The 15,373-nt window shown below is 43.3% G+C and overlaps 1 protein-coding gene across 7 annotated transcripts in view; it reads left to right on the forward strand.

Moving 5' to 3' along the window:
- RPGRIP1 (RPGR interacting protein 1) overlaps positions 1-15,373 on the forward strand; it is a 62,878-nt gene that overhangs the window by 41,645 nt on the left and 5,860 nt on the right. For 3 of the 7 annotated variants that reach the window (XM_063715507.1, XM_063715502.1, XM_063715505.1), the window contains 4 exons: positions 107-245; positions 4,547-4,647; positions 12,947-13,139; positions 15,006-15,090. In XM_063715507.1, the coding sequence (XP_063571577.1) occupies positions 107-245; positions 4,547-4,647; positions 12,947-13,139; positions 15,006-15,090 (518 nt within the window). Of the gene's footprint in view, positions 1-106; positions 246-4,543; positions 4,648-12,946; positions 13,140-15,005; positions 15,091-15,373 lie in introns of all 7 variants that reach the window. The other 4 variants (XM_063715501.1, XM_063715503.1, XM_063715504.1 and 1 more) reach the window with 2 other exon arrangements.

The raw sequence follows: 15,373 nt of genomic DNA on the forward strand, positions 1-15,373 counted from the left end.
AAAAAATAAAAAGAGCTAGTATTTAAAAAGAAGACAGGAAGGAAGGAATAAAGAAAGAAAACCAAGATATTACCAGCTATGTAGTATTGTTGTTCTTATTCTGAAGCAGGTGAATTACACTGAGTGGAAGTTCTCAGAGACTGACAGCTTCATAGGTGATGGCTTTAAAAATCAGCACGAGGAAGAGGAAATGGCATTATCCCATTCAGCACTGAAACAGAAGGAACCTCTACATCCTGTAAATGGTATTGTCTTTTAAAATCTATTTTTTTTCCTGGCACTTTGGGAGCCTGAGGTGGGCAGATCACGAGATCAGGCTTTCAAGAGCAGCCTGGCCAACATGGTGAAACCTGTCTCTACTAAAAATACAAAAATTAGCCGGGTGTGGTGGCACATGCCTGTAATCCCAGCTACTCGGGAGGCTGAGGCAGGAGAATTGCTTGAGCCCGGGAGGAGGAGGTTGCAGTGAGCCGAGATTGCACCACTGCACTCCTCCAGCCTGGGCGACAGAGTGAGACTCCATCTCAAAAAAAAGAAAAAAGTATATATTTTTTCTGTTTAATCATTTAATTGTTTTGCCAAGCTAGTTATTTACTTTTCCCCTTCATCTTAGAATGCTAAAGTTTTCATGGAAAATTAGTATATAAGACTTCAGGCCCAGTTTTGTGTTACAAATGTGATGGTTGGGTTAACCAAGGCTGGAATTCTTAAGTAAGTAACTTCCCCAGTGTTTATAAAATGTTATTTTGCCCCAGGATTTTTTTGTTTTGTTTTGTTTTTGAGATGGAATCTCATTCTGTCTCCCAGGCTGGAGTGCGATGGCACGATCTCAGCTCACTGCAACCTCTGCCTCCCGGGTTCAAGCGATTCTCCTGCCTCAGCCTCGCGAGTAGCTGGGATTACAGGTATGTGCCACCACGCTCAGCTAATTTTGTATTTTTAGTAGAGACGGGGTTTCTCCATGTTGGTCAGGCTGGTCTCAAACTCCTGACCTTAGGTGATCCGCCCACCTCGGCCTCCCAAATTGCTGGGATTACAGGCGTGAGCCACCGCACCCGACCTAGTTTTGATTTTCTCATTAAAACTGTTTGTTGGCTGGGTGCGGTGGCTCATACCTGTAATCCCAGCACTTTGGGAGGCATGGGCTGGTAGATCACCTGAGGTCAGGAGTTTGAGACCAGCCTGAGCAACATGATGAAACCCCATCTCTACTAAAAATACAAAAAATTAGCTGGACGTGGTGGCATCTGCCTGTAGTCCCAGCTACTGGGGAGGCAGAGGCAGGAGAATTGCTTAAACCCGGGAGGCAGAGGTTGCAGTGAGCTGAGATTATACCACTGCACTCCAGCCTGGGCAACGGAGCAAGACTCCGTCTCAATACAAAAAACAAAAAACAGGACAGTGTTTGTCTTGATTATTGAGTTTTTGGCACCCCTTCAAATTTTATGCCTAAGGTCAGTGCCTCACATGCCTTCCTCTGGTTCTGACAGTGGTCAGAATAGTGGTTACTCCTAGGAGAAGGGGAAGAGGGTTATCAGGAAAGGACACCCTTTGGGCATCTGGAGTGCTACCAATGTTCTATTTCTTGGCTGAATGGTGATAGAGATGTTCATTTTACAACAATTTAATAAGTTGAACATTTATATTTCATGGGCTTTTCTATGTGCTTGAAAAATTTAATAATGAGAGGAAAAATATAAAGGTAGATATGGAAATATTATGAAAAGGGAGTCTTTACTACTTAAAAAAGCTTTTTTTCTAAATCTCTAGAAGCATTTCATATATATATATATATATATATATATATATATATATATATATGAAAAAAAAACTTTTTTTTTTTTTGAGATGAAGTCTGTCTCTGTCGCCCAGGCTGGAGTGCAGTGGCACAATCTCGGCTCATTGCAATCTCTGCCTCCCAGGTTCAAGCGATTCTTCTGCTTCAGCCTCCAGAGTAGCTGGGACTACAGGCGTGCCCCACTATGCCCGGCTAATATTTGTATTTTTAGTAGAGGCTGGGTTTCATCATGTTGTCCAGGCTGGTCTCGAACTCTTGACCTCAAGTGATCCACCTGCCTCAGCCTCCCAAAGCGCTGGGATTACAGGTGTGAACCACCACGCCTGGCCTAAAAGTATAATTTTTAAGCTTTCGAATGTATTTGGCATAACTTAAATGGGAAGAGCTAAAAGCATAATTTTTATGCTTTTGAATGTATTTGGCTTAACTTCTTAAATGGGAAAAGCATAATCAATTTTTCTCATGAGAAGGATAATTTTTCTATTGATTGTGTAATCTGATTTTTCCATCAAAGTTTACTCAATGTAAGGAAGGTTAACAAGAATAACCAAGCCCCAAATTTCCCAGAGCCAAATTTACATGACTGGCAAGAAATCCTGGTTATAAGAGAACAATTCCATTCTTATGATTTGCAGACAATGGAATATTATTTAGTCATTAAATAGTAGAATAAATAGTAACACTGTATCTAGATAGCTTCAGTGTATCCAGACCTGAATGCCGGGTTCCACTTATCTCCATACTCCCAATTTACATTTCTTCAGGTATCTGATTGAGTATAATCTATATCCACTAGCTTTTTCTCCTTGCAGAATGTGAAATATGGGACCAGAAGGTAATCTAAACCTCATGTACTATATGGTCATCTATTTATAGTCATAAATAATAAGACTATTTCTGTGGAAGCCTAATTGTTAGTTATTGTTTTAATATCACTGTTCTCCATGAATTTCAAAAGATCAAGACTGGCCAGGCACGGTGGCTTACACCTGTAATCCCAGCAGTTTGGGAGGCAGAGGCGGGCAGATCACCTGAGGTCAGGAGCTTGAGACTAGCCTGGCCAACATGGTGAAACCCCGCCTCTACTAAAAATGCAAACATTAGCCAGGTGTGGTGGTGGGTGCTGGTAACCCCATCTACCTGGGAAGCTGAGGCAGGAGAATCGCTTGAACCTGGGAGGCAGAAGTTGCAGTGAGCCGAGACCATGCCATTGCACTCCAGCCTGGGCAACAAGAGCAATGCTCCATTTCAGAAAAAAAAACAACTCAAAGCCACCAGTTAGTACTCGCAGGAAGCTAAAATCTGCATGGTTTCAGATGTCTGAGTGGAGCTATCAGAGGCAGGATGCTGTAGTTGTTGAAAAAGAAGCTTATTAATCTTTTAGACAAAGATCTAAGGGTCTTAGGTAAAGGCCATCAAGAAATGAAAAGGGCCTGATTTTAAGGCCATTTCCACATATGTAGACAAAGTCTTGTGTCTTTTAGCAGCCTTTGCTTTTGCTGCCCCTCAGACCTTTTCCCTTTGAGACCTCAGTGAAACAGACAAACCAAGACTTTGAAATTTTACAGAAGAGGCACAGCTTGCCATCCAGTTATCTAATGCTGTGTAACAATCTACTCCCAAACTTAATGACTTAAAACAATTATCATTTATTTGGTTCACTACTCTGTTAGGCAGGTCTCATGAAGATGGCTCATTTCTCCTCTCTCAATGTGGCATTAGATGGGGTAGCTCAGCTAGGGGGCTGATGGGTTCAACTGGCAAGATAGCTCACCCTACTAGCTGATCAGGTGGTCCTGGCTGTCAGTGGTTGCTTGGGCTTCCTCACAGGTTGGTAGCTGAGTTCCAAGACAGCAAGGTACAAGTCCATGGCATTTTTGTATTCTGGCCTTAGAAGTCACATAGCATCACTCCTACCATACTCTTTCAATTGAGACAGTCCAAAAGATCCACCTTAGTTGAAGGGGAGTGGACAAAGACTGCATCACTCAATAGGAGCAGTGTCAAGGTCAGTTGCATTGTAAGCAGAGCATGTGGGATAGGAGAGACCATTTGAGGCCATCTTTTTTTTTTTTTTTTTTTTGAGACAGAGTCTCTTGTCGCCCAGGCTGGAGTGCAGTGGCTCGATCTCGGCTCACTGCAACCTCTGCCTCCCGGATTCAAGCAACTCTCCTGCCTCAGCCTCCTGAGTGGCTGGGACCACAGGAGTGCGCCACCAAGCCAGGCTAATTTTGCATTTTTAGTAGAGATGGGGCTTCACCATGTTGGCCAGGCTGGTCTAAAACTCCTGACCTCAGGTGATCCACCTGCCTCGAACTCCAGAAGTGCTGGGATTACAGGCGTGAGCCACCGCGCCCAGCCAGAGAGGCCATCTTTGGAAAATACAATCTGCCCCACCCAATTGCACAGCTTTACCTCAAGCTTGGCCATTTTCTTCAGCCCCCACAAAAGGACTTCCTTTCTTCCTCCCTTACTCTCACCCTTCCTTCCTGTCTTCCTTCCTTTCTTCCTTTCTGTTTTTCCTTCTTTCCCTTTCTTTTTTTGAGAAGTGAATCCTGTATGTTTGGCAAGCTTCTGAATAAGTGTACCTTTGAAAAAGAGGGTTTGTTTGATTCTTAGTAAGTGAAGGCAAAATCTAGACACTCGGAACTAGTGACCAGACAGTGGATTGGAGATGTGTGTGCTGGGTCTTTTCTTGGGCTAGAGTGCTTTGAAACAGTTCTATAACTGCAACCTCTTCTCTAGCAGATAAAGAATCCTCTGAACAAGGTTCTGAAGTCAGTGAAGCACAAACTACAGACAGTGATGATGTCATAGTGCCACCCATGTCTCAGAAATATCCTAAGGCAGTAAGTACACTGGAGTAATCATTGCATATGAGATAAGACTATAAATAATGACAGTGGCCAGGCATGGGGGCTCACGCCTGTAATCCCAGCACCTTGGGAGGCCGAGGCAGGCAGATCACCTAAGGTCGGGAGTTCGAGACCAGCCTGACCAACATGGAGAAACCCCATTCCTACTAAAAATACAAAAAAAATTAGCCAGGCGTGGTGGAGCGTCCTTGTAATCCCAGCTACTCAGGAGGCTGAGGCAGGAGAATTGCTTGAACCCGGGAGGCAGAGGTTGCGGTGAGCCAAGATCACGCCATTGTACTCCGGCCTGGGCAACAAGAGCAAAACTCTGTCTCAAAAAAAAAAAAAGCAATAATGACAGTGCGCTTAGCGGCCACACAAGTGAAGGGCAATCCAGTTTTAATGAAGCTGATGGAAAATGCAAATTGTTTAGTTAAATTTATGTTTCATGTGAATGAAGGTCGAAGGTCGGCTGGTACAGTCAGATAAAAGGATCATTTTCTTGAGATAGTGTAAATGATGACTTGCTTCAATGCTTCTATCTGAATCCTTTGCCTCTTCTTACTCCCATATCCTCCATTGTGTCCTGTAATTCATGCCCAGCCTGAATGGTACCCCTGGCTTTAAGTCCATCTAAGCAGAACGGGTTTGCTTTGGGAGATGGAGTCTGGAAGAGAGGATAGGATTCTTCATGGGAGGGCTCATGGAGATCATTCCATTTCTGCTGTTTTTTACTCAACCTGTAATTATCTATTAAACAGTTCAGCCTCAAAGCTCTTTCAGAACTAATTTAAGAGACACACATCAAAAAAAGATAAAAAAGAAAAAAAAGCCGGGCGCGGTGGCTCACGCCTGTAATCCCAGCGCTTTGGGAGGCCAAAACGGGTGGATCATGAGGTCAGGAGATCAAGACCATCCTGGCTAACATGGTGAAACCCCGTCTCTACTAAAAATACAAAAAAATTAGCCTGGCATGGTGGCAGGCGCCTGTAGTCCCAGCTACTCGGGAGGCTGAGGCAGGAGAATGGCGTGAACCCAGGAGGCAGAGCTTGCACTCCAGCCTGGGTGACAGAGCGAGACTCCGTCTCAAAAAAAAAAGAGACACACATATATTAATAAATATCCACACGTATATTCAGTAATCATTGTGTTCTAACCTTGTAGGTTACACATGAGGTAGAAAACAATTACTCTTAAGCCACTGCTGCCTGGCACATTTGTAGGTCCTCAGTTAATATTTGTTGAGTGAGTGACTGAATGAAAGATTCAGAGCGAATTGACGATTATGAACTTCATTAGAAACATTAAATAAGAATGTAGGATGACCTAAAACCAAGGAGGTAGATTGTGTAATATAAAGTCTGTTGTAAGAAATCAGAAAAGGGAATTTATGGTTGCTTTTGCAGAGGTTGGAAAACTCTTCCTTGAAAGCTGGAACTTGTGCTGAAGAATTGCAGGAAAGTGAAGGATATTGGAGTGAGGAGAAACAACTCAAAGTCAGTAGACTTAAACACTGAATATAACACATAGTTCAATTTCAGCCGAGGTGTGGCGGCTCACACTTGTAATCCCAGCACTTTGGGAGACTGAGGCAGGCAGATTGCTTGAGGCCAGGAATTCAAGACCAGCCTGAGCAACATAGCAAGACAACTGTCTCTACATAAAATTTAAAAACTAGCTAGGCGTGGTGGCTCACATCTGTAGTCCTAAGTATTTAGGAGGCTGAGGTGAGAGGATTGCTTGAGCCTCAGAGTTTGAGGCTGCAGTGAGCCATGATCTTGCCACTGCACTCTAGCCTAGGTGACAGAGAGAGACCCTGTCTCAAAAACAACAGCAACGACAAAACCAGTTAAGTTTCTCTTCGTCTGAACTTTTATCTAGCATATCTTTTTTTAGATATTATGTAGTTAATATACTGACAAGTGTTTGTAAGACAGATTGCAGCCACAGAATGTTGGAATTAGATAACACTTAGATATTACCAAGGTAAAGAAGATTAAATGATCTGTGCAGGGTTATTGAGTTAGTGAAAGAGCTGAAACTCCAGTTGAGGTTTTTAAACTGCGCCACTTCTCAAGTAACCAAAAAAGCAGCCAGCTGATCAGCAAACTCATCTTGAACTGTAACAAGCCAGCCAGATTCCATTAAAAACCTTACCTAAATTAAAGGCTCCTAAGTAAGATATCCTTTTAGAAAACTTCCTTGTGTGCCCCAAAGTGTTACTTGAGAAATTAAATATGAAAAAGGAACCTATCTAAGCAAAAAATTAGTGTTATTATCAAGTTAAACTTACAACACGGGCACATATATATTAAATTATTGTTGTATTCCAAAATGTCTAGGCATGAAAGGTAGAGGGGGTTGAAAGCTCAGAGTCAAAACTTGAGTTCTGTCACTCGTCTGCCTGGGGTCAGCTGGGATAAATGGAAATGCAGTAGAGTGTAATGTTTAAGAGCATGGAGATTTGGTTGAGACAGTGATTTAGATCCCAGCTCTGCTACTTACTAGATATACAGCTTTGAGAGAGTTTTTAAACCTCTATTAGGCCTTGTCTCCTTATCTGTAAAATGGTAGTATTAAGTATACTCATCTGATAGTGATGTGGCAAGATTAAAATAAGGGTTTAATACAGTGCCTGAGACAAATTAAGCCCTAAATGATAGTGATGATGAGTGTGATGATACTAGTAGTCTCATTTCTCTGACCTATTGGAGTTCTCAATGTTAAGTTGTTTTTTTTTTTTTGAGACAGAGTCTTGCTCTGTCACCCAGGCTGGAGTGCGTGCAGTGGCACAATCTCGGCTTACTGCAACCTCTGCCTCCCAGGTTCAAGAGATTCTCCTGCCTCAGGCTGCCGAGTAGCTGGGACCACAGGTGTGTGTCACCACGACCAGCTAATTTTTGTATTTTTAGTAGACACGGAGTTTCACTATGTTGGCCAGGCTGGTCTCAAAGTCCTGACCTCAGGTGATCCACCCACCTCGGCCTCCCAAAGTGCTGGAATTTACAGGTATGAGCCACTGCGCCCGGCCTAGGTTAAGCTTTTTTTTTTTTTTTTTTTGGAGTCTCTTTCTGTCACCCAGGCTGGAGTACAGTGGCACTATCTTGGCTCACTGCAACCTCCGCCTTCCGGGTTCAAGTGACTCTCCTGCCTCAGCTTCTCAAGTAGCTGGGACTACAGACACACGCTGTCATGTCCAGCTAATTTTTTTGTTTGTTTTGAGACCTAGTCTCGCTCTGTCGCCCAGGCTAGAGTGCAGTGGCGCAATATTGGCTCACTGCAAGCTCCGCCTCCCGGGTTCAAGCGATTCTCCTGTCTCACCCTCCCGGGTAGCTGGGACTACAGGCGCGTGCCACCATGCCTGGCTAAATTTTTTGTATTTTTAGTAGAGATGGGGTTTCACCGTGTTAGCCAGGATGGTCTCAATCTCCTGACCTCGTGATCTGCCCACCTCGGCCTCCCAAAGTGCCAGGATTACAGGCGTGAGCCACCGCGCCCGGCCTCCCTCTTCTTAACAGTTACTAATGAGGAGGGAGCAATCATTTTCATTTGCTCTACGGCCTTATATTACTGTTTCTTTAGCAATAGTGAATATCGAGAACCTCAAAATTTTTTCTCTTATCGTGTTAATTTCAGGTGTCGGGGATTTCCTGACCCTTATATATGCCAGGTGGTAAGTTTTAGCAGCCCTGCCCCCCAGCCAAATTAGGTGGCACATCTGAGCTAATAAGCCAAAGCGTGTTATCTGGCACTAATCCTTGCAGGGTTTCTGCCAGGAAGTTCAAATGAGTTGATATATATTTCAATGGTTAATATTACTAATTGCATACTTTTTTGCTGTTCAGTCCCAATAAAATTACATAATGGAATTAGCTCATGTAAAGAAAGTATTCTGAATCCAACAAAAAATATTAGATTGAACCATATATTGTCATACTCATAGATAAAAAATGGTTGACAATTGTCAGTTCTGTATAGTCCAACCTAATATGAATGAATAAAACATCTGTGTATACTTGGATCAAATTTTAATCTTATTCATCCTCCCATTTCACCATTGTTACCAGAATAAACTTGATGTCGTCTGCATGGACTTCTGATTATTGTCCGAGGATTATTAGCAAGTTTTAAAAATTTGCCGGGTGTGGTGGCTCACGCCTGTAATCCCAGCACTTTGGGAGGCCGAGGCAGGCGGATCACCTGAGGTCAGGAGTTCGAGACAAGCCTGGCCAACATGGTGAAACCCTGTCTACAAAAATACAAAAATTAGCCGGGCATGATGGTGGGTGCCTGTAATCCCAGCTACTCGGGAGGTTGAAGCAGGAGAATCGCTTGAGCCCAGGAGGTGGAGGTTGCAGTGAGCCAAGATCGCACCACTGCACTCCAGCCTGGGCAACAGAGCAAGACTCTATCTCAAAAAAATTGTTTTTGTTTTTTTTTTAACTAGCCAGGTGTGGTGGCTCACGCCTGTAATCTTAGCACTTTGGGAGGCTGAGGTGGGCGGATCATGAGGTCAGGAGATCGAGTCCATCCTGGCCAACATGGTGAAACCCCGTCTCTACTAAAAATACAAAAATTAGCTGGGCGTGGTAGCACGTGCTTGTAATCCTGGCTACTCAAAAGGCAGAGAAAGGAGAATTGTTTGAACCAGGCAGTTGGAGGTTTCAGTGAGCCGAGATGGCGCCCCTGCACTCCAGCCTGGCGACAGAGCAAAACTCAGTCTCAAAAAGAAAAAAAAGAAAAATAATTTTAGAAGTACGGGAAGGTGCTATGTAATGTTTATTTAGTTTTACTCTTTTTTTTTTCTTTTTTGATAACGTTATGAAACATGTATTTTTCAATCAATAATGTTTTGGGGTTCTATCCATGTCGATATATTTAGCTTTTTATAGTTCTTTCGTCTTAACTGCTGATTGATATTGCATTAAAATAATACATGACCTTTCGTTTAGACAGAACTCTAATGGGTAATGATTGAGATTTCATACTGTGTGCCAAGTGCTTGATATTCATGACTCTCTCGGGCTTCACAGCAGCCTTATGAGTTATTCTTTCCTTCAAGTAATTATGAAGTGCCTGTTTTAATAACTGCCGGCTCTGTGGGCGCAAAATGGTGGATAAGACAGACTTGGTCTCTTCTGTCTTGAATCTTACATACTACTGAGGGAAAATATGTACGTCAGTGAGCAAATAAGTAAAGCAGATAGCTCTGAGATTCTAAGTACTATGAAGGAAATAAATAGGGCGATATAATAACAATGGGAGGGGTTGAACTAGGATAGGTGTTAAGGAAAGAGTTCTCTGAGGAGGGGACGTTTGAACTGAAATCTGAAGAATGAGAAGGGAAGAGCTACCCATGTACTGGGTAGACTGTACTCATCTCAGGCAAAGGAATTGGTAAGTGTAAAGGCCCTGAGGTAGGAAAGAGTTTGATTTACCTGAGGAGTGGGAAATCAAAAGAAAATTAAAGTTTCTCTTGCACACATGTATATTATTATCTCCCCACCCCCTTTCAAAGGAGGACAGTGAAGTCTAGGGAGAAGGGCTTGCTCAAGGTAATGTTTAATACAGTTTTACTGAGTGTATACTGTGTGCCAGGCATTGTGCCAGGCACTAGATACTCGGTATAGACTTTAATGGGGCCGGGTGCAATGGCTCACGCCTGTAGTCCCAACACTTTGGGAGGCCGAGGTGGGTGGATCACTTGAGGCCAGGAGTTTGAGACCAGCCTGGGCAACATGGTGAAACCCCGTCTCTACTGAAAATATAAAAATTAGGCATGGTGGCACATGCCTGTTGTCCCAGCTACTCAGGAGGCTGGGGCAGGAGAATTGCTTGAACCTGGGAGGCAGAGGTTGCAGTGAGCCAAGATCGCACCGTTGCACTCCAGCCTGGACGACAGTGCTAGAGTCCATCTCTCAATAAATAAATACAGATTCCCAGGAGCCACTCTAGACAGTCTGATATAACACAGAGGCTTTTATACATTTTTTGTAGCAATCACTGTGAGAAATACATTTCTGCAGTATCCAATACTCTTATAAAAGAACAAAGTTTCAAGAAACCAGGCCTACTATTAACATTTGCCACGCATTCTCCTATTCCACTATATACTGTCTTAACCTGTCTATCCTATCCTATTGTTTCTTTTTTAAAAAGCTAGTGAAACCCACTAATCTGACCCATCAAAGTGTCAAAAAAAACAGATTTTTGAAAACACTGTATAGTCAATAGTTTTCTTGATGTGTGGGAGAGTTGGATGTTGTGGGAGGGTTATAAAGATAAACGTCAAATATCTTTTTTTGTTTGTTTGTTTTTTGAGACCCAGTCTCACTCTGTTGCCCAGGCTGGAGTGCAGTGGCACTGCAACCTCCGCCTCCTAGGTTCAAGCAATTCTCATGTCAGCCTCCCGAGTAGCTGGGATTACAGGCATGAGCCACCATGCCTGGCTAATTTTTGTATTTTTAGTAGAGATGGGGTTTCACCATGTTGGCCAGGCTGGTTTCGAACTCCTGACCTCAGGTGATTTGCCCACCTCGGCCTCCCAAAGTGCTGATATTACAGGTGTGAGCCACTGTGCCCTGCCAAATATCTTCATTTTTAAGAAGCACCCCAGATGATTCTGATGCAGAATCATTGAGAGATCTTGCCTGCTGAATTTCTTAGGCGCAGGCACAGGAGCTCCACTTGCTTTCTAAGAGAAGAAAAGATGGGGTAAGAGCCGGTCTTTGGAGAAGTAAGGGCATTGGCCTGGCCAGCTAGTGAAAAGAAGCATACAGGAGGGCACTCACAGATGGAGGGGAGAGAGCTATGGCTGGTAGGGAACCATCCTGGATTGACTCATTACTGGTGTCACAATACTGACTTGCCTGCCACACTGTGGAAGGAAGAGACTTCTGTTGGCCTTGGTGTACTTCTGGAAACCTCCTCCTGGTATCCCTGAGGCCAACATGGACACAGGGACAATCAAAAGAAAGGACAGGGTTATGGCAGCGACTGTGAAGTGGGATTGAAAATATTGGAGTTCCTGGCCGGGTGCAGTGGCTCACGCCTGTAATCCCGGCACTATGGGAGGCCGAGGTGGGCGGATCACGAGGTCAGGAGATCGAGACCATCCTGGCTAACACGGTGAAACCCCATCTCTACTAAAAATACAAAAAATTAGCTAGGTGCAGTGGCGGGCGCCTGTAGTCCCAGCTACTCAGGAGGCTGAGGCAGGAGAATGGCGCGAACCCAGGAGGCAGAGCTTGCAGTGAGCCGAGATCGCACCACTGCACTCCAGCCTGGGTGACGGAGGGAGACACCGTCTCAAAAAAAAAAAAAAAAAAAGGCTGGAGTTCCTGTGGGAGGGCAGGGTGGTCTGGTGGCCTCCTCAGTGGCGTGCACTTGGGTGGGCACAGGAAGCCCTGGGCAGCTCTTTGCTATAGTGGCTGAAGCAGCTACTGAATCTCCAGTATCAGGAGGTCTTTTAGGTCCTAACCTCAGGAAAATACTAGCTTGGTTTTCATTAAGAAAGTTGTGGCCAGTTGCAGTGGCTCATGCCTCTAATCTCAGCCACTTTGGGAGGCCGAGGTGGACAGATTGCTTGAGTCCAGGAGTTCTAGACCATCTTGGGCAACATAGCAAGACCATATCTCTATTAAAAAAATAAAAATAATTGTCCCCATGTGGTGGTGTACCTGTGGTCCTAGCTACTTGGGTGGCTAAGGTGGGAAGACTGCTTGAGCTCAGGATGTCAAAGCTGCAGTGAGCCATGATCACACAACTGCCCTCCAGCCTGGGCAACAAAGCAAGACTCTGTCTCAAAAAAAAAAAAAAAGTTGAAAAATAGCTGTTTAGAAATTTATTTATTTGTATATAACCATCGGTTATAAGCGCAATTTTGCTGCATTGATATACTCCACCGTGGTGAAGCCTGGAGCAACGCACATTGTTCCCACCAAGCAACCTCCCATCATCCACCCTCCCCCCTGCTCCGAATCAGACTTTTTTTTATTCTTTCTATACTTGGAGATGACTGAGAAAGGCTGTCCTGGAGAAATGATCCACTGGACTGTGAGAGAGAAGAGCTGGGTTCTCTTTATAAATTTCCTATTGATTAACTATGGCAATTAAGTCAAGTTGTCTTTTGATGCCAGTTTTACCTATAAAAGGATTCTCAGGGAATAATATAATAGATAGGTTATGCCTATGGTTGATTTCTAGAGAGTACCGTAATGTGTTAATTGGATGGTGTATAAGCACTTGGAGCCTCACTAACCTTTAGGAACTAAATAAACATTTTCCTTATCAGGATTCAGAGAAGATGTGCATTGAAATTGTCTCCCTGGCCTTCTACCCAGAGGCAGAAGTGATGTCTGATGAGAACATAAAACAGGTGTACGTGGAGTACAAATTCTACGACCTACCCTTGTGGGAGACAGAGACTCCAGTATCCCTAAGGAAGCCTAGGGCAGGAGAAGAAATCCACTTTCACTTTAGCAAGGGTGAGGCATCCTGTGTGGTTATTGGGGTGAGGAAGTCTGATGAACATTGAGACTGAGGGTCAGAATTACTCTGGATTTTTGTGGGGTGAATCCAGCCATTTCACTTTATTATTTTATTGTTCAAAGTATTGTGTGCATATGGTTTAAAAACATCAAATGGGGTAAACGTTTTACATTAAGCAGTCCTTTGTTCCACCTCTTCACAAATCATTTCCCCTGTACCCACCCTTCCTCAATCCACCACTTTCCACATTTCAGCTATATTTATTTTTACTTTTTGAGGTGGAGTCTCGCTCTGTTGCCCAGGCTAGAATGCAGTGGTGTGATCTTGGCTCACTGCCACCTCTGACTCCCAGATTCAAGTGATTCACGTGCCTCAGCCTCCCAAGTAGCTGGGATTGCAGGTGTGCGCCACCATGCCTGGCTAGTTTTTTGTATTTTTAGTAGAGGCGGGGTTTCACCATTTTGGCCAGGCTGGTCTCAAACTCCTGACCTCAAGTGATCTGCCTGCCTTGGCCTCCCAAAGTGCTGGGATTATAGGTGTGAGCCACCAAGCCCATCCTTTCTCAGCCATTTCTTCTGTTATTTACCTCCATCATATTTCTGAGTATTGATTTTTGTTCTTCCTCTTTTCCTGTTTTTTGTTTTTGTTTTTGTTTTTTTGAGATGGAGTCTGAACATGTTGCTCAGGCTAGTTTCAAACTCCTGGACTCAAATGATTCTCCTGCCTCAGCCTCCTGAGTAGCTGGAATTACAGGCGTGAGCCACCATACCTGGCTTCTGAGTAACATTTCTATTGCAATCTCCTGATTCACTGGCTTTAGACTTCCTATCTTGGACCTTAAATGTTAGCTCTTTTGCACTACACTCATGTCCCTTTCATTCCCATTATAATTGTATCATAATTTTTATTTAAATCCATTTAAATTGGTTCTGTTATTATGGATATGTAAATATTAATTCTTGTAGAATCAAGTAGTATGCAATGATTATACTTCTTTTCACGTATTTTTTGCAGCTATTTTTCATTTGCCTTATTTTCATTATACATATTGTAATTATTTTCATGTCCTTCAACAGCCTTCCCAAATTTTAAAATAATCAAACCTGTCAAATTATCTACTCATCCATTTTTTTCCTGAAGACCTCTCTCCATCCTCTTGTTCTGCTCTAGCCCACTGTTTCATTATTACTGCTGCTCATGGAGAATATGATCAAATTCTCTCCTATATCAGATTTCTTATCTCCTGGTTATCCTCTAATTTATTTTCTTATTTTAATGGATCATCTTCTCAGTAGTTTTTAAAGAAAGGGCATATCATAAGTGAAAATTTGAGAAAGTCATGCATGAAATCTTTTTTTCCTACCCTCATATTTGATTCAAGTGTGGAAATCTTTTTCATTCAGAATTTCAAAGGAGCCTGGGTGCAGTGGCTCATGCCTGTAATCCCGGCACTTTGGGAAGCCAAGGCGGGCAGATTACTTGAGGTCAGAAGATGGAGACCAGCCTGGCCAACGTGGCGAAACCCTGTCTCTACTAAAAATGCAAAAATTAGCCAGGCATGGTGGGGTGCACCTGTAATCCCAACTACTCGGGAGGCTGAGGCAGAAGAATCGCTTGAACTTGGGAGATGGAGACTGCAGTAAACCAAGATCACGCCACTGTACTCTAGCCTGACAGAGTAAGAATCTGTCACACACATACACAAATGATTTTCAAAGCAGTTGGTCCATGTTATTCTAGATCTAGGCAAGGAGTCTGATCTTTTTATGAAAACTACCATGAATACCACTTATGGAAGTCTTGGGGCTCACACTGCAACAGTATATATGATTCTTTGCTTTTTTCTCTTACCCTTAATACAGTAATAGACCTGGACCCACAGGAGCAGCAAGGCCGAAGGCAGTTTCTGTTCGACATGCTGAATGGACAAGATCCTGATCAAGGACAGTAAGCATCTGCTTTCCACTTTGAAACAAAGGAGATATTGAGACGGAAATTCAACAGTTTGAGTTTGGTTTTTTGCTGATGCTGAATATTTTAATAACTTTTTTGAGTTAATTTACTCTTAATGAATTTCCTATGTACTTGAGTATAATTTATGTTTGTGACTACCTAATCCATTACCTAATCTTATAGGTTATTTATTTATTTATGTATTTATTTATTTTTGAGACAGGGTCTCACTCTGTCGTCCAGGCTAGAGTGCAGTGGCGCGATCTTGGCTCACTGC

This window comes from Pongo abelii, chromosome 15 (assembly GCF_028885655.2).
Source record: "Pongo abelii isolate AG06213 chromosome 15, NHGRI_mPonAbe1-v2.0_pri, whole genome shotgun sequence".
NCBI classification, from domain to species: Eukaryota; Metazoa; Chordata; class Mammalia; order Primates; family Hominidae; genus Pongo; species Pongo abelii.